Consider the following 25,387-nt stretch of genomic DNA (forward strand, 5'->3'; position numbering starts at 1 on the left):
CCTACAGGAACTGCTTTATAAATGGGCTGCCTGTTTGGGGTTAAACCGCCTTCTCGGTGCGGGCCGCGTCCCTGCCGGGGCCGGCTGCCGCGCGCCAGCTCCCGGATTTCTTGCTCGTGGCGCTCTGCGCTGGAGTCCTGTCTGAAGTTGTTTGTTTGATGATATTTAGCCTGAGCAAACCTCTGTCAGACCGCCGCCGGCGGTGCTGGCGCGAGGCGGGTTTCGGCCGGCCCGGTCCTCGGTCTGATCGCGCGGGACAAAAAGCACAAAAAGGTTTTTATCTTACAATGTGAATGTACATCCGTGCTTTATTGCGAGCACAGCTCCAAAAGAGATTTTTAACATTCGGTTTCAGGTGGCCTCGGCGGCCGCAGCGGCACTCGGAGCAGCGGCCCGGCTGTGGATCCCGCCCGGCGAGGCTGCTCCGCGCGGGAGCTGAAGTGCGTCGCGGAGGGACCATTGCACGTCAGGCAGAGCTGCCTTCTGCGGAAGCGCTTCGTTTGCAGAGTTAGTGCTTTTAAGTTTTAAAGAGAAGAGCTTTCTTAAAGTCTGTCTGTCTTTTTCTTTTCTTTCTTTCTTTCTTTCTTTCTTTCTTTTTTTTTTTTTTTTAAGGCATTTCAAAGCAAAAAACATTTGGAAAATGTCAACTGTAACTGTTGCAGGATCCCTTTGAATGAAAATTTGCATTCAATATTGATGTCAAAAACAAACGCTTAAGGCTGCATTGCTTTTTCTCCTTGTCTTTTGGCAGCAGCTACTGAAGCTGGATTTTTTCCAACTCTTCGGCCTCTCTGATGCCCCAGACCCGGTTCTGGCCCACGTTAGCGCGGGTGACCTTCCCGGTACCACTCCTGCGTACAGGCCTTTCCCTTCCAGCACAGGGAGCGGCAGAGCCGGGGCCGCGTGTGGCTCTTTCCACGGGCTCCTTCTTGCCACGCGTCTCCTGCACCGTGAGTGCTTTGTCCCGGGGCCAGAAAGCTGGGAAAAGGGGGAGCTGCAGAGGCGGGGGGGGGGGCAGGGCCTTTCCCGGCTCCCCCACGGCGCTGCAGGGTGCAAAGACCAACGTGAAGCTATTTCTAGGATTTCTTCCCTTTTTTTTCCAGTCATTTAGGATGAAATAAACCATGGGAAAGCATCCCGGGGGCCTTTCCGGCTCAGCCGAGAGCCTGAATGAAGGGCTGGCGCTGGAGGAGAGGCGCTGCCTGTCCCGTTTTCTCCCGAAGGGGCTGCTGGGGGGCAGCGGTTCTTGCGCGTGAGCCGACGGAGCCGGACCAACCCCGGCGAGGGGTGCGGAGCGGCCTAAGGCCGAGGAGCCCGTGCTTTGGCTCCCCAGGGGGCCAGGAAGGAGCTTGTCCTCAGCAGCTTTCGGGATGTCAGTGCGACAGGGCTTTTCCGCGCCTTTTTCACTCCGGAGCATCGCGCTCGACCCAGCTGCCGTGGCACGTGGGCGAATCCCCGCAGGGCCCCCGCCGCCGTTGCAGGGCGTCCTGCCGCCTCGGGAACGCTGCGTGCCCCAAGAGCTCCTCTCTTCCCCCGGGGAGCCCTGCCGTGCCGCCCCGGCGTTGCGCTGGGATACGGGCTGGGATGCATGTTGGGATGCATGCTCTGGGCTGGGATACCTGCTGGGATACAGGCTGGGATGCATGTCAGGATGCATGCCCTGCGCAGGGATGCATGTCGGGATGTGTGCTCTAGGCTGGGATACGGGCTGGGATGCATGTCGGGATGTGTGTCCCACGCAGGGATGCATGTCGGGATGCGTGCTCTGGGCTGGGATACGTGCTGGGATACGTGCTGGGATGCATGTCGGGATGCGAGCCCCATGCAGGGATGCATGTCGGGACGCGTGCTCTGGGCTGGGATACCTGCTGGGATACGTGCTGGGATGCATGTCGGGATGCGAGCCCCATGCAGGGATGCATGTCGGGACGCGTGCTCTGGGCTGGGATACCTGCTGGGATATGTGCTGGGATGCATGTCGGGATGCGTGCTTCGGGCTGGGATATGGGCCAGGACGTGTGCCCTGTGCCGGGATGCGTGCCGGGACGCGTGCCGCTCTCCGTGGGCTCAGACCTGCCGCCGTGGCTCTCCGCAGCATCCGGCTGCTTTGCCGGTGCTTGCCCGAGGGGCGCGGCGGATCTTCCAAACCCTCGGGCAAGGCCCAGGGGCGCGCGGGGCCGCTGCCCCTTCCAGCGCGGCCGTGCAGAGCCGCCGTCGGCGTTTCGGGCCGCCCGGGTAACTCCGCGCCGGGCCCTGCCGTCTCTCTGCATTTTTCATGAGGCGAGCTAGGGTGTCCCTGCGCGGCGACCCCGCACCGCAGCGCCTGGCGCCCTGCCCGCGCTCGGCGCCCGCCGCTTGAGCAGCGGCTCCTGCTGCACGTGGGGAGCGGGGAGCCGCGCGGGGCCCGGGGGGCTGCACTCTGCCCTCGCCGGCCGGCGAGAGGGCTGCGGCGGGGCCCGCGGCGAGGTTTGCGGGAGAAACGCAGAGGCTGGAGCCCGTTTTGCAGCGCTCCGGCCCCGCTCCCAGCGCGGCGGGACGGGACGGGACGAGGCGGGCGCCGTGCTCGGCCCCCCTCGCCCAGCGCGGCCCCGGCGCGGTGCCGCTTGCCGCGGCGGCGCCCCGGCCAGGTGGCAGCTCCTCTCCCGCTTAAGCCCTGCGGCAGGGATCTGATTACGGCTTTGCAGCCGGCGGGAGGTTATAGAGGGAGGGGAGCGCGCGGGGAAAATCAGTTTGCAGGCTGCGAGGGCGGCGGCGCGGCCCCGGCGGCATGCTGGCGGCGCGCACCGGCACGGTGGGCGGCAAAGCCGCCGAGGAGGCGCCGAAGCTGCGGAAGCCGTCGGTGCTGTCGCTGGGCGGCCGGGAGCGGGGCCCGCGGGAGGCCGCCCGCGCCGCCCCGGCGCCCCGCGCCGCCCCGCCGCCGCAGCGCGCCCGCCGCCTGGCCCTGCTGCGCGAGCTGGAGATGAACTGGTACCTGGAGCTGTGCGAGCTGGCGCCCCGGCACACCGTCGCCCACGCCACCGGCATGCCCCACAGGTAGGCACGGCAGCGGCAGGAGCGACGGCGAGAGAAGAGCGGTAGTAGCGAGGGCAAGAAGAGCAATAGCAAGGGCAGTAGCAGCAGCAGCAGCTACGCGACCGGCAGCAGCAGCGACAGGAGTCGCAGTCCTGGAGGGCTCTGGGGGAAGCGCCGCGCGAAGGCTCTCGGGGCTCCCCGGCCCCGTTCGGCGTTCCCGGCGGCCGCCGGCTGCGGGAGCGAGCGCCTCGCGGCTGGCGCGGCTGCTCGGGCGGCTCCCGCACGAGCTGCCCGGGCGGCGTGGCTGCAGTTTCACCTGTTCCTTCCCGTTCCTTTTTCTTTTTCCCCCGGTTGGGAAGACGCGGCCGCTGCGCCCGGGTTGCGCCCGCCGCCGCCGCCCCTCTCGCTGCCCAGGCCTGGCCCGCAGCGGGCGCCCGTCGGCTTGGGAAGCAGCCGCTCCGCGGGCGGGATCGCCCCGCCGCCGGATTTCCTCTAATCCAGTCGCTCCTAACGGCCAAACCTTGGCAGTCCGGCCTGGCTCCTCGGGAATAAAACGGGACGTGGGCGGAAACGGGAGGCGCCGCGCGGGGAAGGAGCCCGGGGCGAGCGGCGGCCCCGGCTGCCGGGGGGCGAAACGGGGGGCGGCGGGGGAAGCCGCCGCTAAGTGCAAAGACGTCTAACGACGCCGAGCGAAGGGTGGAGCGGGGGGCTCAGTAATTGGTTTTTCTCCCCCAAATAAACGGGGGACCCAGCGGGCGCTCGCGGCAGCCGGCGGAGCCCCCCCGGCGCAGGGCCGGCTCCCGCCGCGGGAGCGGAATCGGGAATCCGCATTCCCACGCCAAAATCCCCCCCGCGACATTGCATTATAATCTTTTTAAATATGTTCCCTTCCCGAGCTCAGTCTCCGTTTATCTGCTTTGGAAGGTTTAGGGATTAGCCGGGGTCGCGATACATCCATCACTTGATTATTTAACCGGCGTCTGCAGCTGTGCCCGGCACGGGAAGGAGGGCTGGGAAATGGGCCGAGCCCTTACAACAGCGAGCCGCCGGAACCGGCCTCCGCGGTAAAGCCACGGGCCGCGAGGACTTGCTCTCTGCGAACCGATCCCCTTTTTTGCCTGGAAAAAGCTATTCTGAGCGTCGCCCAAGCGCGACGGACGCCGCTGGCGGAGGGGGCAGCCGGTGCCGCCGCGCCTCGCGGCCGCCGCAGCCTCTGCCCTCGCGCCCCGGGGTTTGCCCTGGGCAGGGTCGCTTCAGTGCTCCGCAGCGTTAAAATAGCCGCACGCGGCGCGCGGCGCGGTCTCCGCCGAGCCCAAACGCCGCCGGCCGCGGCGGGGCGCGGGGCCGGGCGTGCAGCTGCCGAGCCGGGAGGGAAAACTCGGCACGATCCCCCTCCCCCCCCCCGCGTGCTGGGGTCTTTTCCGCTCGGAGCCCCAGAGCGCCTGAACAGCCCGAGTACCCGGCCGGGCTGGGGGAGCGTGGCGGGAGCGCAGCGCGGTGGGAGTGCAACGCGGTGGGAGTGCAGCGCGGTGTGAGTGCAGCGCGGTGTGAGTGCAACGTGGCGGGAGTGCAACGCGGTGTGAGTGCAGCGCGGTGTGAGTGCAACGCGGTGTGAGTGCAACGCGGTGTGAGTGCAGCGCGGCGGGAGTGCAACGTGGCGGGAGTGCAACGCGGTGTGAGTGCAGCGCGGTGTGAGTGCAACGTGGCGGGAGTGCAACGCGGTGTGAGTGCAGCGCGGTGTGAGTGCAACGTGGCGGGAGTGCAGCGCGGTGTGTGTGCAACACGGTGTGAGTGCAGCACGGTGGGAGCGCAGCGCGGTGTGAGTGCAGCGTGGTGTGAGTGCAATGCGGTGTGAGTGCAGCGCGGTGTGAGTGCAACGCGGTGTGAGTGCAGCGCGGCGGGAGTGCAACGTGGCGGGAGTGCAACGCGGTGTGAGTGCAGCGCGGTGTGAGTGCAACGTGGCGGGAGTGCAGCGCGGTGTGTGTGCAACACGGTGTGAGTGCAGCACGGTGGGAGCGCAGCGCGGTGTGAGTGCAGCGTGGTGTGAGTGCAATGCGGTGTGAGTGCAGCGCGGTGTGAGTGCAACGTGGCGGGAGTGCAACGCGGTGTGAGTGCAACGCGGTGTGAGTGCAGCGCGGTGTGAGTGCAGCGCGGCGGGAGTGCAACGTGGCGGGAGTGCAACGCGGTGTGAGTGCAGCGCGGTGTGAGTGCAACGTGGCGGGAGTGCAACGTGGTGTGAGTGCAGCGCGGCGGGAGTGCAGCGCGGTGTGTGTGCAACACGGTGTGAGTGCAGCACGGTGGGAGCGCAGCGCGGTGTGAGTGCAGCGCGGTGTGAGTGCAATGCGGTGTGAGTGCAGCGCGGTGTGAGTGCAACGTGGCGGGAGTGCAACGCGGTGTGAGTGCAACGCGGTGTGAGTGCAGCGCGGCGGGAGTGCAACGTGGTGTGTGTGCAACACGGTGTGAGTGCAGCGCGGCGGGAGTGCAGCGTGGTGTGTGTGCAACACGGTGTGAGTGCAGCACGGCGGGAGCGCAGCGCGGTGTGTGTGCAGCGCGGTGTGAGCGCAGCGTGGTGGGAGTGCAGCGCGGTGTGAGTGCAACGCGGTGTGTGTGCAACGCGGTGTGAGCGCAGCGCGGTGTGAGCGCAGCGCGGTGTGTGTGCAGCGCGGTGGGAGCGCAGCGCGGTGTGTGTGCAGCGCGGTGTGAGTGCAACGTGGTGTGTGTGCAACACGGTGTGTGTGCAGCGTGGTGTGAGTGCAGCGCGGTGTGAGTGCAATGTGGTGTGTGTGCAACGCGGTGGGAGCGCAGCGCGGTGGGAGCGCGCGTGCCGGTCTGCACCCGTGCACACCCGCGTGTAGAGCGATGCGCAGATGCGTGCGCGCACACGCGCGGCTGCGCCTGCCTTCCCGGCCCCGCCGGGCGGTTACCCCGGCGCCGCCGCAGCCCGCCGCCCTCCGCCGCCCCCTTCCCCGCCTTAGTCCCCTTTTATCGGAGTCGGCCCAGGGCAGCGGCAGCTCACTGGGAGCGCAGCGCCGGGTGCCGCGCGGCGCCGGCGGCTGCTTCTGCACGCGGCAGCTGCCCAAGCGCCCGGCCCCGCCGAGCACAAAGCGGAGCCGCTGCGGCGGCGGGCGCCGGCCGCCAGCCCGCCCCACTGCCGACGGCGCAGCCCCCCCACTGCCAAGCACACAGCCCACCCTGTGCTGAGCGTGCAGCCCGCCCCACGCCGAGCGTGCAGCCCACCCTGTGCTGAGCGTGCAGCCCGCCCCACTGCCGACAGTGCAGCCCGCCCCACGCCGAGCGTGCAGCCCGCCCCACTGCTGACGGCGCAGCCCATCCTGTGCTGAGTGTGCAGCCCGCCCCGCTGCCGAGCGTGCAGCCCACCCTGTGCCGAGCGTGCAGCCCGCCCCACGCCGAGCGTGCAGCCCGCCCCACTGCTGAGCACGCAGCCCGCCCCACGCTGAGCGTGCAGCCCGCCCCGCCACTTGCCGTGCATCAGCCGCTTGCCTGCTGTGCATCAGCCGTTCGCTCGCCGTGCATCATCTGCTCGCTCGCCGTGCATCGTCCACTTGCTCGCCGTGCATCGGCCGCCCCACGTGCCGGTGCCGGGGTCGCGGGGCGCAGCGTGCCCGCGCCGCTCGAGCAGGGCAGCGGGGCAGAAGCAAGCTCGCCGTTAACCATGCCGGCGCGCCGCTGACGGCACAGGGCCGGCGCCTGGGCGGCGGGCCGCCCTCGGCGGGCTCGGGGCGCGCTCGGGGCGCTAGCCGGCCGCGATGCAAGTGTCCATCGCCTGCACGGAGCACAGCCTGAAGGGTCGCAATGGGGATGAGCGGCTCGCCGGCAAGCAGCCCGCCGCCGGCGCCGGCGCGGTGAGCGCCGCCCGCGCCAAGTTCCGGACCGTGGCCATCATCGCCCGCAGCCTGGGCACCTTCACCCCGCAGCACCACATCTCCCTCAAGGAGTCCACCGCGAAGCAGACTGGCATGAAGTACAGGTAGGGTCGCGGCAGCCCCGCCGAGCCCCGCGCGCCCGGGCAGCCGCCCTTCCGCGTGGCTCCCGTTTTACGGGCAAAGATCCTTGCGGGTTTTTAGCAGATGCTTAGAGCTGCGCGTAGCCGAACGGCACCCGGCATTAGGGTTTTTGCAGGCGTGCATGTTTCACGCGAGAGGCGTTTGCCTGCACAGGCTCTAAGCCGGGGCGGTGGGGGTGGTAGGTGGGTTTGCAGCGGCGCCGGGCGTAACGCGCGCGAGCGGCGCTGGGCAGAAGGCACCGGCAGCGGGGCAGCGGGTCGTGCAGGCGCCGGCGCTGCGCCCGAGTGCCCGGCCCGGATGGGGCTCGGACCCCGGTTCGGGTGAAGCCGGGCCGAATTCCTGCGCTGCTTGCCAAGAGGCCGGCGCGTCTCGCGGAGCTGGGGGCCTCGCTCGGGGAAGGGGAGCGCGCTGCTCCCGGGGCCGGGCAGCCGGCGGCAGGGCTTCCCGCGGGCTCCGGCGCCCCGGCAGGGCTCCGGCCGGCTGCGCCCCCCGCTCGGCTTCCGAAGCAGATAGCCGCGAGCGAACATAATTCGTGGGTGCAGCAAGCGTAAGGCGCTGAGCGGCAGCGTTAACCCAACGCTTTCCAGCCCCCGAGCGCCGGCGGGCTGGAGGAGGAGGAGGAGGAGGAGGGGGAGGAAGAGCAGGGGAAGGAGGAGGAGGAAGAGGAGCGGGAGGAGGAGGAGGAGGAGGAGGAGGAAGAGCGGTGCCTCTGGGCACGTTTCCGAGCACGTCGTTTCGGCGGCTCTCCGAAGCGGGCCGGATTCCCGGGCTCGTGGTCTGAGCTTCGCAGAAGCGCTCGCCGCTCCGCTGCCGCCGCTCCCCGGGCGGCTGCGCCCTCGCCGCGGTCTGCCCGAGCCGGCGAGGCCCCGAGCGCGCTTCCCCCTCCGCCCGGGGAATCGCGGAGGGAGCGTCCCTGGGGCGCGGGCGGGCCGCGCTCTCCGCTCCGCTCCCGCTGCCGGGCCGGCCGGCCTCGCCGGGCCGGGCAGGCTGCCGCTTTGCCCCCTTCCCGCGCCCATGGGCGCGCAGTGCCGCGGGCTTCGGCGGCGACGGGGGCGTTTCTAAGCAACGCTGGTTTCCCCCTGAAAGCTTCAGAAACGGCGACTTTTCCTTTCTTCCCTCCGTCCCTTTTCCCGAAGGGACCTGGGGGAGTGCGGGGCGCGCGGCGCTGCCGGGCGCTCGGCTCCGCTCCGCCCTCAGCCAAAGTCGGTCCCCGGCCGGGCCGGAGCCGGAGCCGGAGCTGGTGGCGGTGCCGGAGCGGGTGCCAGAGCCAGAGCTGGTGGCAGTGCCGGAGCCGGTGGCGGTGCCAGTGCCAGAGCCGGTGGCGGTGGCGGTGCCGGAGCTGGTGGCGGTGCCGGAGCCGGTGGCGGTGCCAGAGCCGGTGCCAGTGCCGGAGCTGGTGGCGGTGCCGGTGCCAGAGCTGGTGGCGGTGCCGGAGCTGGTGGCGGTGCCGGAGCCGGTGGCGGTGCCAGAGCCGGTGCCAGTGCCGGAGCTGGTGGCGGTGCCGGTGCCAGAGCTGGTGGCGGTGCCGGAGCTGGTGGCGGTGCCGGAGCCGGTGCCAGTGCCGGAGCTGGTGGCGGTGCCGGTGCCGGAGCTGGTGGCATGCTGCTTCCTGCCCCGCTGCAGGACGGCTTCTTCCCACCTTTGCCACCAATTTTATCCGTTCTGGCATCATCCTGGCAAGCGCAGGATCCCACCCTGCGGAAGAGGGTTTCCAGGGTGCTGCAGGCGCCAGCAGCCTCTCCCCGGAATGGCGTGGCTCTCCCGGGAATGGCGTGGCTCTCCTGGGAATGGCACAGCTCCTGGGAATGGCGTGGCTCTCCCGGGAATGGCGTGGCTCTCCTGGGAATGGCACAGCTCCTGGGAATGGCGTGGCTCTCCCGGGAATGGCATGGCTCCCAGGAATGGTGCAGCTCTCCCGGGAATGGCACAGCTCTCCCGGGAATGGCATGGCTCCCAGGAATGGTGCAGCTCTCCCGGGAATGGCGTGGCTCTCCCGGGAATGGTGCAGCTCTCCCGGGAATGCTGCTCGGCCGCCCTGGCTCTGGCCTGTCCGGAGCCGCGCGGCGGTGGGCAGCAGCCGTGCGACGCGCCCGCGGAGCTGAGTCTCGGTGACAAGGAAACAAGACGAGGGGGCTGAAAAGTACGCGTACGGGCGCGAACACGCAGCTTCCAAGGTGCCGCGCCGGGCTAGCGCCGGCTCTGTCCCCGGCTCGTCGGCGGGCAGAGCAGCGCCGAGGCCGGGCCGCGGCGGCGCAGCGTCCTCCCCGGGCCGGCCCGGCCTCGCCCCCTGCTCCAGTCTCGCCCCGCGCCCCGGGCTCCCCCCGCGCCCCGGGCTCGCCCTGCAGCCCAGCCTCACCCCGGCCTCCCCCGCGCCCCGGCGTCGCCCCGCGCCCGGCCTCGCGCCGCAGCCGGCGCCGCGGCGGGGGAGCAGCGCGGCGGCGCAGGCGGCGCGTTCGCGGGCTCTGCTCCGAACAGGCCTCCCCGGCGCCCGGGCGGTTCCGGGGCTCCTGGCTGTGTGTTGGGGTTTTTTCCTACTTGGTCTGATTTTCCTGCGGTGGGCGAGAACCAAGTCTTGAGAAATTTTTTGCTATTTCAGGCAAGTTACTGATCTGCGGTGGGAGCAGCAACCCGGTCCCTGGCTTGGTGCTTCTCACAGGGCTCGGCGAGGGGCCGTCGGAGCGGCCGGGGGGCTCAGCGCCGGGGGGCTCAGCGTCGGGGGGCCCAGCGCCCGGGGGGCTCAGCGCCCGGGGGGCCCAGCGCCCGGGGGGCTCAGCGCCCGGGGGGCTCAGCGCCCGGGGGCCCTGCCGCGGCGCCCCCCGCCAGGCTGCGTCCACGTGCTCCTGCGACGGAAGCGGTCCCAGGCAGCACCCGAATCCCGAGCCACGGAGCAACAGAAACGTGATTTTTTTTAGGATTTCCCATGTGGTCAGGAGAAAACACGGGGCGCAGCGGTCGCACCTGGTGCCCGCCTGCTCCCCACCACCAGTTCCCACTCCCGCAGCGCTTTCCCACGCCGTTTCCCACACCTGCAGTGCCGTTTTCCACGTTATTTCCTATGCTGGCAGCACTGTTTCTTGTGCTGCTTCCCACACCATTTCCCACACCCACAGCGCTGTTTCCCATGCCAGCAGCACTGTTTCCCGTGCCATTTCCCACGCTGTTTCCCATACCCGCAGTGCTGTTTCCCATGCTGTTTCCCACACAATTTCCTGCACCGTTTCCCACACCCAGAGTGCCATTTCCTGCGCCATTTCCCACACTCGCAGCGCCGTTTCCCACACCGTTTCCCACACCCACAGTGCTGTTTCCCACGCCATCTCCCGCGCTGTTTCCCGTGTCGTTCCCCACGCCTGCAGTGCCGTTTCCTGCACTGTTTCCTGCACCGTTTCCCACGCCCGCAGCGCCGTTTCCCACACCGTTTCCTGCACTGTTTCCCATGCCAGCAGCGCCGTTTCCCACACCGTTTCCTGTGCTGTTTCCCGCACTGTTTCCCACACCGTTTCCCACGCCCGCAGCCCCATTCCCCGCGGCAGCCGGCACGGGGGCGCCGGGTCCGGCGCCACGGGGCCGCTCCTGGGCGAGCCGAAACCCCGCGCTGCTGCAGTGACGCTGCCCGGGAGTGATCTCGCCCACCCGCGGAGCACAGGCACCAGCTTCACCTTGCGAATCGGCTGCGACGGTGACTAAGGAGCTGTTGGCTGCAGGAGCGAAACCTTTTCTTAAGCAGCCTTTTCCCTGCTTGCAAGGCGGCCTCGGCGCGATCGGGCCGCAGCGGCCGCTCCGCGGACGGCCTCCGGAGCGGGGGCCGGGTCCTGATCAGCGGCTTTTTGCAGGAGCGCCCGGAGCTCCCGCGCCGGAGGCGGCGGCGCGGTGCGGCGCGGGGCCCGGCTCGCCGCCTCGGCCGCGGGCTCGCGCTGCCCCGGGTTTCGGCGCTCCCTGGCCGTTGGAAGCCGCCGAGGCCGAGGCCGCCCCGGGCGCCGGCGAAGGGCTCGGCGGGGGGAGTTGCTCCGCGAGGCAAGCGCCGGCGGCTCGGGGCCCTGTCCCTGCTCCTCGGGGCCCGTCTGCGTCTTCCTCCCGAAGGGAGGGAAAAAAAAAAAAAAGAAAGAAAATCTATTTTTAGGGGTTTGTGGCGTGGGCAGAAAGCCGCTTCCGCACGTCGTGCCGGAGCCTCGGGGGCAGGCGGCGGCGGCGGGTCGGCCTGCAGCGCTCGGCCCCGCGCGCCGCCCGGGTGCCGCTGCAGAGCCAGCCCCGCGGGGGGGCTTCTTCGTCCTGCTGAGTCCCGTTTTGGGGGGTTTCCGTCGTTTCCGCTTCTGCTGCAGATAGCTCGGAGTGGCAGGAAGTGCAGCGACCGCCCCGCGGTGGGAGCTGGAGGGACCGGCCCCGGGTTTGGCCTCCGTGTGGCCGAGAGCTGGCTCGGGCGCAGCCGCGGCTCGGCGGCGGCCGTCGGCGGTGGCGTCGGGGCGCCTCGCGCTCCCGCCACGGCCGAGCTGGGGGCGAGCAGCCGCGCGAGCGGGTGCTTTGGTGGAGGCTGCAGCGCGGGGCCGGGGGAGGCCCCGGAGGCGAGACGCTGCCCAGATGCTGCCGAGAGCGGCTGCAAATTTTCTAAAAAATTGCTTTTACATTCTTACAGGTTTTTTTTTATTATTATTTTTTTACACGCTTTATGCCTCATTTCTAATTGCTCCCTTTTATTCCAGAAACCTCGGGAAATCCGGGCTGCGGGTTTCGTGCCTGGGCCTCGGTGAGTGGCCGCGCCGCGGGGCAGCTCCGGGAGCCGCGAGGGAGCAGCCGGGGGCCGGGCGCGCGGGGAGCCCGTGGCGGGGAGCCCGCGGCGGGGAGCCCGCGGCGGGGAGCCCGCGGCGCCCTCACCCCGTCTCGCTCTCTCCAGGGACGTGGGTCACCTTCGGAGGGCAGATCTCCGACGAGGTAAGCGCCCGGCGCCGGCGCGGGAGCAGCTGCAGCCGTGGGCTCCCTCGGCGCACGCAGCCCCAGGATGACGGAAAAGCCTCCCAGGTGGCCAAAAAGGGGGAAAAAAAAAGAGAGCGCGCTCGATCGCAGCGTGGGAATAGCCTTCTGCGCAGCGCTGCCAGGCGGTTTCCGTAGCACTGTTAAAGTCGCGTTAGCAAGCGGGGGGCTGCCGGTGAGCGGGGCTGCCGCCCCGGCGGGGCTCGCAGCAGGCTCTGGGCCCCCCGGCCCCCGCCTTTGCCTGCTCCCCCCCCCGGGGGGCGGAGGGCTCCTCTGCAGCTGTGAGCCCTTCTTCGAACGATTTAAGGGAAAAACCCCACCCAGGTCTGGGGGGAGGGTGGGATGGGGGGGGGGGGGGGGGGGGGGGGGTGTTCTGGGTGCTCCTGCCGCTTTCCATTTCTAACCAGACCTTTATAAGATGTGAATCTCTTCTGGCCTGGTGCCTCTGGGGTATAATTTATGTCCTTTCAGGGGAGAAAAGGAAAGGAATGTGCACTGACTAAGGCAGCAGTTAATGTATTTGAGACTGCCTCTGCACCCTGTTCACGCCCGGCGCGAGGGTGGCGGGTGGGCAGAGTCGGAGCTGAGGAGTGAGCGGTGGCTCTGGGGGGCCGGAGCCCGCTGGGGCTGGGGCTCGGGTTCGGGCTGGGGCTGGGGCTGGGGCTCAGAGCCTGCTGGGGCTGGGGCTGGGGCTCGGAGCCCGCTGGGGCTGGGGCTCGGGTTTGGGCTGGGGCTGGGGCTGGGGCTGGGGCTCAGGTTCGGGTTCAGGTTCGGGCTCGGGTTCGGGTTCGGGCTGGCCGCCCCTCCAGGCAGCCGCCACCTCTCCCGTGCCCGGTTCTCGCAGGTCGCCGAGCAGCTGGTGACCATCGCCTACGAGAGCGGCGTGAACCTCTTCGACACGGCCGAGGTGTACGCGGCCGGCAAGTGAGTGCGGGGCCCGGCGAGGCCGTCGCGGCGAGGCGGGCGCGGGAGGCGAGCGGCCGCCTCGGCGGGCCCCGCGGCGCTCCCTCCCCGTCCTCCTCTCTCCTTGTGCGCAGGGCGGAGGTGATCCTGGGAAACATCCTCCGGAAGAAGGGCTGGAGGTAGGGCCGGCGCGGGGCCGCGGCCCTCCGAGCCGGGCCGGGCCGGGCCGAGCCGAGCCGGGCCGGCGCGGGGCCGGCCGGGCCGCCGGGGCGGAGGCAGACGCTGCTCCTTTCCCCTTCCGCAGGAGGTCCAGCCTGGTCATCACAACGAAGCTGTTCTGGGGCGGAAAGTACGTTTCCCGCTCGCGTCCCCGCTCGCCCCGGGCGCCCACGCGGGTCCCCGCCGGGAAACCCTCCCGGCTGCCCCCGCCGCCGGAGCCGCTCGCTCGGTTCTGCGCGGCTTTCACCGGCTTTGCCTCCAAACCAGCGCCCATCCTGTCCCCACAGCCGGGGGTCGGGGCGAGGGCGGCTTTTCGGGTTTATTATTATTATTTTGCACCAGAACAAAGTTATTTATGCAGTTTCAAAGCTGAGCGATGCGGCATCGCTTTCCGCTTCTCCAGCAGAGCCTGGGAATATATATATAAATATATATATACACAAATAATATATAAATATATATTTAATATATATGAATATATATGAATATATAATTAATATATATAGAATATATAAATAACATAAATAAGGCGCCGGCACACCCTTTGGTCGGGCAGGCGGACGCGCGGGCCCCCGCGGCGCCCGCCGCCGCCGCCGCTGCCCCTCGCCCTTCCCCTGCAGGGCCGAGACGGAGAGAGGCCTCTCGCGCAAGCACATCATCGAAGGTACGTGGCGCCGGCGCGGCCCGCCGGAGCGACGCCCTCCTCGCGCAACCGCAGCGCTGCAGAATGGTGGTTCTGGCGGCGTGGTACAAATCGGAGGCGGTTAGCGCCCGCCGCGGTCTACGCCGCAGCCCCCGGCCGCTGCAGCGCTGCGCTGCGCTTCGGCGAGAGCGAGCGCCGCGTCGGCGTCGGCGTCGCCGCGGCCGCTTCCCAGGCTCCGCGAGCACCCGCTTGCCAGTTCCTTCTGTCCCCGTGGCATTTCCAGAAATTACAGGAAAAATCCTGGCAGCAGCTGACATAACGTCATAGAAAATGTAGCAAATAATGCAAATGCCGATGTTAGCTGTTTTCCGCAGAAACGTTCCAAACATTTCCATAGAAACACTTGGCAAAACCGACTGCATTTTTCATGCCCAAATTCAGCGAACATCTTCCAGCTGCTCTGTTTTGGCTCGTTCTTCGTGAGCATTCAGCAGAGCGCTCTGTTCCCAGGAGATTTCGTGGGAAAGCTGCTGCCGGGGCATCGCGCGCAGCCCTGGCTCTGCGCTGGGGCCGTGCCGGGTGCCGTCCTGCGCCGTGCTGTGCTGCACCACACTGTGCTGGGCGCTGCACCGCGCCGTGCCATGCTGCACCGTGCTGTGCCGTGCCGCACTGTGCCGGGCGCTGCACTGTCCTGCACTGCGCCGTGCTGGGCGCTGCACCGTGCTGCACCGCGCCATGCTGTGCTGCACCACACCGTGCCGGGCGCTGCACCGTCCTGCACCGCGCCGTGCCGTGCTGCACCGTGCCGTGCTGCACCACACTGTGCCGGGCGCTGCACCGTCCTGCACCGCGCCGTGCCGTGCTGCACCGCGCCACGGCGGGTTTTCCTCTCGCTTTGCCCTTCGCAGGGCTGAAGGCCTCCCTGCAGAGGCTGCAGCTGGAGTACGTGGACGTGGTCTTTGCGAACCGCCCGGACAGCAACACCCCCATGGAAGGTCAGTGGCGCCGGGGGGAAGGCCGCGCGCGGCTGCCAGACGAGGAGCGGTGCTGCGTGGCGAGCGCCGCCGCGCGCGCCCGGCCGCCCCGCGGAAGGGACGCGGCCGTCTTGAGGGAAACTCGCTCCGCGCGTCCCCCCTTGCTCTGCAGCGCCGGCGCCGCGTGAGCCCTTCCCTGCTATCCTAGAGCAACTTTTTTGTTTTTCCCCTCCCATCAAGATTTGGTTCCTCCAGCTCGGCTTAGCCTTTCCAGAAGGTATAAGAAAAAAAGCCGCATTAGCAGATGCACTTTGGCATCCCGGCGTGAAATTATCCCTGTGCTGCCGGAGGCTGGTCTCCGGCGTCTGAAATCTTGGTTTAGTTTTAGAAACGACCACAGCCCCTTCTCACGGGGCTGTCTCAGCTCTGCCGGCCAGCGGGCAAGCGGGGCGAGGCAGACGCACGCTGCCTGCGGGCCTGGAACCCTGCGGGCGCGGAACCCTGCGGGCGCGGAACCAGCACGCCTGGAACCCTGCGGGCGCGGAACCCTGCGGGCGCGGAACCCTGCGGGCGCGGAACCCTGCGGGCACGGAACCAGCACGCCTGGAACCCTGCGGGTGCGGAACCCTGCAGGCCTGGAACCCTGCGGGCGCGGAACCCTGCGGGCGCGCGTGCCCGCACACGTGCACTCTGCATTGACGTCCGTTCTCTAGCATTTGGCCGCTGTTCGTCGGGGAAGGTGTGGGGAGGGGGTTGCCAGGCCAAAATTCCAGGACACCATTTCCCAGGACATGGAACTTTTAATCCTAAAGGCTACGAAGAGCTCGAGGGAGCCCAGCGCAGGGCCGCTGCCGCCTCCCTCGGCGTCCCCTGAGGAGCGCGAACGGGGATGCCGCGCCGGCAAGCCGCTTGTCGCTGCCACCGGAGCAAATCTGGGAGCCAAGATTGCTGCTGTAATCCAGCCTCTGGGCTGTTTTTTGGTTTTTATTTTCTTCTTTTTTTTTTCTTTAATGCCATAAGTTTCGTTTTATTTTTCATCTGTGCTGCCCTTGGATGTTAAATTTAAATCTCGTGAGCCAGCGGTGGGAAGAGCAGTGGCCGAAGGAGTGCAGGGTCAGGCCGGGCGCTCCCGGTGCCCCTCCGTGCGTGCCGCATGGCGGCAGCGGGGCGCAAGGCGAGAGGCTCGCCGCACACTGGCCGGCCGGTGCGGGCCGAGAACCGGCCTCGGCGGAGTGCTCAGGCTTTTCTGTCCTCCTTTTTTTGTCTTTTCTTTAGAAATTGTGCGCGCAATGACACACGTGATAAACCAGGGCATGGCGATGTACTGGGGGACGTCACGCTGGAGCGCCATGGAGATCATGGTGAGCCGAGCAGCCGGCGAGCACGGCACGCTGTGCACCCGGAGCAGCTGGGGCTCCATGCGGCGGGCGCTCCGTGCAGCCAGGGCTCCGTGCGGCGGGCGCTCCGTGCAGCGGGAGCAGCCGGGGCTCCGTGCAGCGGGTGCTCCGTGCAGCCAGGGCTCCATGCAGCGGGAGCAGCCGGGGCTCCGTGCAGCGGGTGCTCCGTGCAGCCAGGGCTCTGTGCAGCGGGAGCAGCCGGGGCTCCGTGCAGCGGGTGCTCCGTGCAGCCAGGGCTCCATGCAGCGGGAGCAGCCGGGGCTCCGTGCAGCGGGTGCTCCGTGCAGCCAGGGCTCTGTGCAGCGGGAGCAGCCGGGGCTCCGTGCGGGGGATGCTGCGTGCAGCCAGGGCTCCGTGCGGCGGGTGCTCCGTGCAGCGGGAGCAGCCGGGGCTCCGTGCAGCGGGTGCTCCGTGCAGCCAGGGCTCCATGCAGCGGGAGCAGCCAGGGCTCCGTGCGGTGGGCGCTCCGTGCAGCCATGGCTCCGTGCAGCGGGAGCAGCCGGGGCTCCGTGCAGCGGGTGCTCCGTGCAGCCAGGGCTCTGTGCAGCAGGAGCAGCCGGGGCTCCGTGCGGTGGGCGCTCCGTGCAGCCATGGCTCCATGCAGCAGGAGCAGCCGGGGCTCCGTGCGGTGGGCGCTCCGTGCAGCCATGGCTCCTTGCAGCAGGAGCAGCCGGGGCTCCGTGCAGCGGGTGCTCCGTGCAGCCAGGGCTCTGTGCAGCAGGAGCAGCCGGGGCTCCGTGCGGTGGGCGCTCCGTGCAGCCATGGCTCCATGCAGCGGGAGCAGCCAGGGCTCCGTGCGGTGGGCGCTCCGTGCAGCCATGGCTCCTTGCAGCAGGAGCAGCCGGGGCTCCGTGCAGCGGGTGCTCCGTGCAGCCAGGGCTCTGTGCAGCAGGAGCAGCCGGGGCTCCGTGCGGTGGGCGCTCCGTGCAGCCATGGCTCCATGCAGCGGGAGCAGCCAGGGCTCCGTGCGGTGGGCGCTCCGTGCAGCCATGGCTCCTTGCAGCAGGAGCAGCCGGGGCTCCGTGCAGCGGGTGCTCCGTGCAGCCAGGGCTCTGTGCAGCAGGAGCAGCCGGGGCTCCGTGCGGTGGGCGCTCCGTGCAGCCATGGCTCCATGCAGCAGGAGCAGCCGGGGCTCCGTGCAGCGGGTGCTCCGTGCAGCCAGGGCTCTGTGCAGCGGGAGCAGCCGGGGCTCCGTGCAGCGGGCGCTCCGTGCAGCGGGTGCTCTGTGCAGCCGGGCCACGCGTGGGGCCCCTCGAGGAGCGCCGCCGGAGGAGACCCGGCCAACGCGGCGCCTCCTGCTCGCCTCCCCGCAGGAAGCGTACTCGGTGGCCAGGCAGTTCAACATGATCCCGCCGGTGTGCGAGCAGGCCGAGTACCACCTCTTCCAGCGGGAGAAGGTCGAGGTCCAGCTGCCGGAGCTGTATCACAAGATCGGTGAGGCGCGGGCCGGGAAGCGGCGCCGGTGCCCGCGGCTGCGAGCGCTGCCCCCGCCCCAAGTCCTGGCGTGGCTGCCACGCGGCCTCTTCTGCTTCCCCGCAGGGGTCGGCGCGATGACGTGGTCTCCGCTCGCCTGCGGCATCATCTCAGGGAAATACGGGAACGGGGTCCCCGAGAGCTCGCGGGCCGCGCTGAAGGTACCTGCCCCCGCGGGAAGCGCCTGCCGCCAGGCCGGTGCCTGGGCGCCGAGCCGGGGTCACCGGGACGCTCCGGCTCCGCGGCGCCGGGGGAGCGCGCCGTGGCCACCGAGCGTGGCCCAAGGCGCCCGCGGGGAGCAGCAATACCGCCGCAGCCATCGGCTTCTCCACCCACCCGTCTCCCGGCGCGGGCCGCGGCTGCGAGGGCGTCCCGCGCTCGGGGAGCCCAGCCCCGCTGGGAGGGTCCGGCTCTCCCGCAGCGCGCCGCGGCTGCCGCCCGGCCCCGGCCTCCAATATCACCCGTGTGCGTGGCAGGAAAAAGAGAAACCCCCCCCCCCCGCCTTGTCGTTCCCGTCCCGGCGGGAGCTCGCAGCTGCCCGCGTCTCTCCCGCCGCGCGAAGCTGCCGCGTTCGCAGCGCCCGGGCAGCGCCGGGCCGGCCACGCGCGCGGGCGCAGCTGCGGGCTGAGCCGGCGGCGGTGCGCGGCGCTGCGCGGCGCTGCGCGGCGAGGGTCCCCGGCCCGGGCGCCTCGGCGCGCCCGTCCTCGCAGCGGTTGGCGTTAACGGGCAGCAGAGGAGCCTGCGGACGACGCGGAGCAGGATTCAAGTGCCGCTTGCGGGCGCCGGATCAGGCCCGCTTGCTTCTAACAGCTTGCATAAATTAGGCTCCTTCTGCATCGCTTGTCGTTTTAATAACTGGATTTAAATCTTAGCGAAGGAAAACGCCCACTTAAAAATCTCAGCAAATCAGCTGCAAGGAAGGAGGCAGGCTGCCCTGGCTTCTCACAGAGGTCGCAAACGCGGTATTGAATTCCTTCTCTCCCCCTCCTTTTTGCAAAAGAAGCCAGCCATAAACTAGCTAAGAAGGTGGCATTTCAGAGGGCTCCAGGTTACACGGATGAGAATGAATCAGAGTCAGGTTTGGAGCTGGAGAACAGGAATTTTGGCTTCTTTCAATTTCCTAATCTTGAATTTGTAATTGTAAATCTTGAACCAGATCAGACGTTCTCTAACAATTTTTTTTTTCAGTCAGTGAGATAACTAATATTTCTTTTTTTTTTCCCTCCATTCTGGAATTGGATCCAGTGATCTGATAGTAAAACTGGTGAAGTTTCAGATTTTAGTATGAGTCCTTCAGGTGCATATGCCAAACAAATACAGATGGAGTATCTTAAAGACGACGTATTTTTCCCTGTCATAATTACTTCAGGCAGCAAATCATTGTGTTACTCAGGCTCAAGTAACTCCTGGGTTGGATATGTTTTTTTTTTTGTTGTTGTTGTTTTTTGTTTTTGTTTTGTTGTTTATTTGGGTTTTTTTTAAGAGATGGTAATAATTGCCCTAGAGTTTCCATTTTGGAAGATTATCACTAACAGTTGCTTGCATGGTAATTGCTCTCTAGTGCTACCAGTGGTTAAAAGAAAAAATCGTAAGCGAAGAAGGAAGAAAGCAGCAAGTGAAGCTGAAAGACCTCTGCCCCATTGCGGAGCGGCTCGGGTGCACACTACCTCAGCTTGCCGTCGGTAAGTCACACGAGGACGTTGCGATTTTCACTGCGCCTCTCTGCTTCCATCAGCAACGCGCGGTTCAGCGCCCCTTGGCCGTGAGAAGGGAAATACTGTGAAATGGAGACGACACCTCTGAGCCTTCTGGGTCGCTGAAAGACCAGCGCAACCCAAATCTTGTTCGCACTAGTAAAGGTATAGCTCCTCCGCTGGTGGGCGAATCATTTAAGCACCAGTATCTTTACTAATTGCTTTCCCTACTAAATCCGTGGTACATTCCCACCAGGACTATTGCTTTCCTTCCTGCTCATCCCATCCGGAAAGGAAGGCCATACCCCTAAAGAGTTTAGGCGAGGAGTACTAGGGGCATGCCTTCCCCAGACTGAGCAGCCCTGAGCTAGATGATCGAGGAGGCAGACCAAGGAGGAAAGGACATTAAATGGTGAATGATGCAGATGCGGTGAATCAAGCGTTACTAATTTTCAGTCTGTGAGAACTAGAAGAAAGAGCATATTTAAAAATGGAAAAGGGAAGTATCAACATGACACATAATTATCCTGTTTAATAGGATTAGAAATGACTCAAGTGACCTGAAAACTGACAGCTTCCGAAAGTGTTGCTATTTTCAAATAGAGAGAGAAACTTTGACAAATATTAGAAAAAGAATTCCTTTATAGACATGTTTTTCTGTAGTAATTGCTTTCAACCTACAGTCTACCAGTCCTCGGACCTCATAAAAGGAGTCTGTGAAAAAACATGAAAAATAGCAAGTCCCTGTCAGCAGCATTACGTGTACTCTGCAGGGCTCTCTGCATCTATACACAATTTTTTTGTGTGTGTGTGGGGGGGTGCTACGGATGAAAAGGTTCAAAACCTTTGGAAGGTGTCCAAAAAGGAGTTGTTTTCCTCTTGTTTTGAAGTCTGCAATGTTTGCAGTTTTCAGGGCAAGCATCTGTACTAGGGTGCTGTAGGGAGCCCTGTGCCCCTGACCCTCTCGTAACTTTACCCCCAGCCTGGTGCCTGCGAAACGAGGGGGTCAGCTCTGTCCTGTTGGGCTCTTCCAACCCGGAGCAGCTGATCGAGAACCTTGGAGCCATACAGGCAAGTACCAACAGAGGCTACAAATCGAAGCACTGGTAATTAAATTTAAGTGTTGGTATTTTAGCTACTGCTTTATTCTCTTTGGAGTTATTTCAAGGTGCCATTAGAATACCTTGAAACTAGTGCCCTCACGCTCCTCATAAAGGTTTGGTATCTATTTCGTGTCAGGCCTGTTACGCTTCGGGTTAGTCACATCAGCTAGGCAAGCCGACTGCACTTCTCCACGACTGCCGGCCCACTGTGCGAGTTGCACCCATATTCAGCAACGAGGGGGTGGCAGTGGCAGGCTTAACGTGTTGCTCTAATACTGATCAAAAGCTGACTTGAAAAAGCAAATGACCAGATCCCAGGACATCTTACGATATATTCTGTGCTATGTCTTCAACCATGGTCCCTAAAAAACCACAGGTCCCATCTCACGTGCACTGGCTTTAACTTTCTCTGCCGCTTTTCACAAGTAAGTTTCCTCCGACGTTCCTTCCCCGGCTTCCTTCGCAGCGCAGTTGAGTAACTTCGGGCATTGTATATAGAGTTTGGGAGCAGTTCAGTGATTCTTCACAAGGTACTACAATCATTTTCCCTTAGAGGAAAAAGACACTAGACAAATATTTGTCACACCTATCTCCCCACACAGAAAACAGAGGGGACATTATTTGATAAATCTAGATTTAAATTTGGAAAATCCGGTGACTATTTTTAATGGAAGCTCAATTAAACATGGGTTTTCTTCTACTCCTAGGTTCTTCCAAAGATGACATCACATATTGTAAATGAAATAGATAATATTCTGGGAAATAAGCCCTACAGCAAGAAGGACTACAGATCATAATGCAATGCATGACTTACCTGGACTGCATGGTTTAATAGTGCTCTGTACGCGTAGTACAGTACTGAATTAATATCCGGTCATGAGAATCATTCAGCAGCTTGCTGCTCGGTGTCTACTGTTACTGGATCCTTCGAGATGTGTGCTGTTGCTACCAATCTGCAGTGGAATTTAAAAGCACAGTTGATCTCTCTTACAACTGAGAATGATCTCGTATTTTCTTACCTTCAACTGAAATCATCAGTTTTTACTTTACTCTTAGCACCTCATGCTTGTGCTGTGAAAAACATGTAAAGCAAAAAATAATTTATAACCTTTAGGTACTTGGTAATTTAAGAAGGATGTACAGATATATTTTTTCAATGAATAAAGCCAGATACAACTTAAGGTTTTAATAAATCCACATATGGGAAATTCCAACTATAGTTTCTTCAGTTAGATTAACAGATAGAACGAGCAAGTTCAAATTTACCATTTTTTTTTTTTTATGCTGAATACAGGCTTTAGATTTAGTTTGTAATTGAATAAGGGACTTAAGTCAGAAAATTAGTTAGAAATCCTATAGCTCAACTCCTAACTATACTGATTATTTCAGACGTGGAGTGCTCCTAAGAAGTACTTCTGAGTACAAGTCCGAAGAGCAGAGTAAGAGCCTGAACCTAGCAGGTTAATGAAAACAACTGCTGTTTGCAGAATTCTAGTTCTACGCAGATTTTAAACCAATGAATCCATAAGATACTGTTTTTTGCAATTTACGGAAGTCTGCCTCTACTTTTGCCTGCTTGTAGACATAATTATTGCAAGTTCCAATATTCATGAGCTTTTAAGGATATAGCTACTTTTAAACATGTATTATATAAAGCTGCTGAAAAATACCAGAACAATCAGGTATGTATTTTGGTGGAGGGCTACATTTCGCTTTAACTTGTTCTGGAATCAGGCGTGAGTAAATGCGTAGTATTTTTAAGATACATTTTAAATGAGTAGGAGGTTTTTGGTGAGCGTTTCATCCCTCTAAGGAGTTGATGGTCAACATTAATTTGCCCATTTTAAGAACCACATTATATTTTTACCATGACTTTGCTTTGTAAAATGCACCTATGATTTCAGTACATATATCACACTTGTATTGAATAATCATACTTCCTGAAGGGTACGATTATGTACAGTATTTGTAGGACCCTTGTATTCTATTTCCCTTAACTTCATGGTATCTGCAAAGTGTGCACAGCACTTTGGTGCCACACAGACAGATACTTGATTTGTTTTTTTCTTTTCCTGTATTTAATTCAATGAGCTATGGTATGTGTAAATGAACTTAGTTGCTGTATATCAGGAACTGCAATCTGACTTTGACTTCTGCTTGGACACAATAAAAGCATTTTGTGCATCTGATTTTATACTTAAGAGACATATTACTAATAGTAATACTGTTTATGAAAAGGAAGCGCACTGGTTAAAAAGTACGGTGCCATTGTAGTGTGAATTACGCTGAAAACGAACTCATAGCATTCCACAGCAAAAACGCTAATCTTTAACTGTACCCGTTTAGGACAAGGGAAGATGACGTCTGCCCACAAATACGGAACAGAGCTGTTGACTGCAGGGCTGATTTTGCCATGTGCTGCACATCTCGGAGAAGGTACTTTAAAAGTTAGACTACTAAGAGTCACACCAATCATAAATAATACTTTTGCCTGCAAATAACGTCTTGAGGACATTCCCATTATAATTCATGGAAATCCTACTACACTTCAGCAGTCAGCGCCTCCCAAAATGACCCTGGGCTGGTTAGTCACTGGAGCAGAGCTGGAGACATCCACTGAAGTGCTTGTCACCTCCTAGGTATCAATTATTTTCTCTGCTGTGGGCCACATATCTTACTGCAATACTTACTGTGTATTTTCTGGATGAAAATTTACTATTTAAGTGTTTTTTTAAAAAAGTCACCTTTATGAGCAAGACATGGGCTTTGGCTTCATACAGTTACTGAGGGAATTATTTTCCCAGTAACAGACTTGTTCCCTTTTTCACCTCTGGGGATACAACTTAGTGTTCTCTTTTCTTCTTCCTCATCTAAATGGGAATCCAACAGTGTATTATTACAAATATAGTAAACTCCCCCTTTTTTTCTTTTATTTATTTATTTATTATTTTATTTATTTTTTTTTACTAAAAAGGAGATGGCATTGTCTCTTACTCATTGAAAAAGCTAAAAGTCAGCTTGTTCTCAGACTCCATCAGAGGACAACGGGATGCCAGGCATTAACCTAGCTTTAGGCTAACTTTCAGTGTCACACATATGAAGCTGGGTGCATCTGGTAGTGAGTATTACAAAATATCACAGTTTTTTTGAAGAAGTCCACAGAATAGATTTGCCTTTTGTTTTAAAAACAAACAACAAAAAATCCTTTTGTCTCAGGCTGCCAATTCTGCAACATTTTCTCTCCAAAAAATTCTGGCACATAATATGCTTCAGGCCTCAGGGACTGCTTATAAAAAAAAAAAAAAAAAAAAAAAAAAAAAAAAAGAAAAAAGAAAGATGAAAAGCTGTTAATAAAAGACTCGGTGAACTGACAGTAATAGCAGAAGAAAGGGCTGCTTCAATTTACTTTTCTCTAGATGACAGGTTTCCTGAAAAATACCTGCAGCTAGTCTTCATCTCTACAAACACTGACAAGTAAAAAGAACATCAGCATTGTCTATTATGTGTCTGAATTAATTACTGTATAGTTTTGGTAGAAGTTATGAGAGGGAAAAAAAAAGTCAACAATGACAAGCAAAACAGCAACCTTCAAGTCCAGTTGCTTACAGAATGGTGAATCTGGCATTATGTTTGATTATGATTTTATAAATGTATGTTAGAATTGTTTTATACATGCTAAATATTTATATTTAGTGCCATATTTAAGTTCATACTGTCCTATATACTACAGTCTAACTTCTGCAGTAATGAATTTTTTATTGAGGACTTTAAAAATCCTAACTGATTAAAAGAAAAAAATACATGTATATGTATGTATATATATATGTGTGTATATATATATATATATATATACACACACATAAAATATCCTGTGTAATAAGGGATAGGCCAAGGGAAATACAATTATGCAAGGCAAGCAGCAGTAATATGCAAATATCCTTTTAATAGCTAATAAGCAGGAATAATAAAGAAAAATCCACCTATATTGAGGGAAAATAATCAAGATAATTCAGAGTGTTAAGTGACTAAATAGAAAAGTAATTTTCACTGACAGCTCTAAAGTGTACCAGAACCAATGGAATTTTCACGACTACAAACAAATCAGTAGTATTATCTTTACTGGGAAAAAAATTAAAGCAAATTACACAGTGGAATTGAAGACTGGAGGGAAAAAAAAAATCTCAATCACAATTCCAAAAAGATGCTGAAGAGAGAAATATGTAATAGTCCACAGGCACTGGAAAATGTAGGTGCTATTTTTTGACACTGCTGTGGTTGGATTTGTCAGAATTAGCTTGCTGCTGACTGCAGTTTGGGATTAACATCAAGAACAGTGGAAAATTCTTGATCAGGCTTTTGCAAATGCTGACAAATATGGATATTTTAATGTCTCAAGTATTACTCTTCTGCCCTCAGCATTAGCTTAGTAAGAAAATTTTTTTTTAATAGCATTATTGAAACAGAACACTTGAAATTCACATGGATATGGAACACTTCAAAAAAAGTATCAGAAATACATTTCTTTGCCTTTCCTGCTGAGGTCACAAATCATTTGAATCCAGCTCTCATTTGTGCCTCTTGTGTAATAGCCCTAGAACACACCAGTGATACAAGTCAGACTAGGAAACTAATCAAGCTGAAAAGTTACCTGACTACCTAGAACAGTAAAACATTATTTCAATTTGTAATGGGAAAGTTTACAAGCTAAGCATACTTGAAGCCAAGCCAAGCAAGATACTTAAAGCCAGGGCACTTTAAGACTGCAACCTGCTGATTCTTTGTTTTACTACATTTTACATGAAGATGAATCTTATTAGAGTATACAGATTAGCACAGTAATTCTTACTTCAAATCTGATTATAGGCTCGCTCTTTCTTGTTGAGGATACTATGTCTGTAATGGCAATATCAGTAACTTTTATAATACACTACATTAATACTAGTACAATTTAATCACTTACAATGTGGATCATCTGTTTC

The 25,387-nt window shown here is 60.7% G+C and overlaps 1 protein-coding gene across 1 annotated transcript; it reads left to right on the plus strand.

The window, feature by feature from the left end:
• The first annotated feature begins 6,778 nt into the window (after positions 1 to 6,778).
• On the plus strand, positions 6,779 to 22,597 carry KCNAB1 (potassium voltage-gated channel subfamily A regulatory beta subunit 1). Its single transcript, XM_062582854.1, has 14 exons — positions 6,779 to 7,000; positions 11,735 to 11,778; positions 11,926 to 11,963; positions 12,847 to 12,926; positions 13,040 to 13,084; positions 13,210 to 13,254; positions 13,745 to 13,788; positions 14,676 to 14,762; positions 16,017 to 16,102; positions 17,452 to 17,572; positions 17,678 to 17,772; positions 19,173 to 19,293; positions 20,288 to 20,376; positions 21,116 to 22,597. The coding sequence occupies exons 1-14, from the start codon at positions 6,780 to 6,782 to the stop codon at positions 21,203 to 21,205; spliced, it is 1,206 nt and encodes a 401-aa protein (XP_062438838.1). The 5' UTR covers position 6,779; the 3' UTR covers positions 21,206 to 22,597.
• Positions 22,598 to 25,387: the final 2,790 nt, after the last annotated feature.

The sequence above is a fragment of the Rhea pennata genome, chromosome 9, assembly GCF_028389875.1.
Source record: "Rhea pennata isolate bPtePen1 chromosome 9, bPtePen1.pri, whole genome shotgun sequence".
NCBI classification, from domain to species: Eukaryota; Metazoa; Chordata; class Aves; order Rheiformes; family Rheidae; genus Rhea; species Rhea pennata.

Excerpts from the sequence above, each read along its gene's own strand:
- KCNAB1 (XM_062582854.1), top strand. The coding sequence starts at position 6,780 with ATGCAAGTGTCCATCGCCTGCACGGAGCACAGCCTGAAGGGTCGCAAT. Across the intron at positions 13,255-13,744 it reads AAGCTGTTCTGGGGCGGAAA|GGCCGAGACGGAGAGAGGCC; the intron begins GTACGTTTCCCG and ends CTTCCCCTGCAG. Across the intron at positions 20,377-21,115 it reads AGAACCTTGGAGCCATACAG|GTTCTTCCAAAGATGACATC; the intron begins GCAAGTACCAAC and ends TTCTACTCCTAG.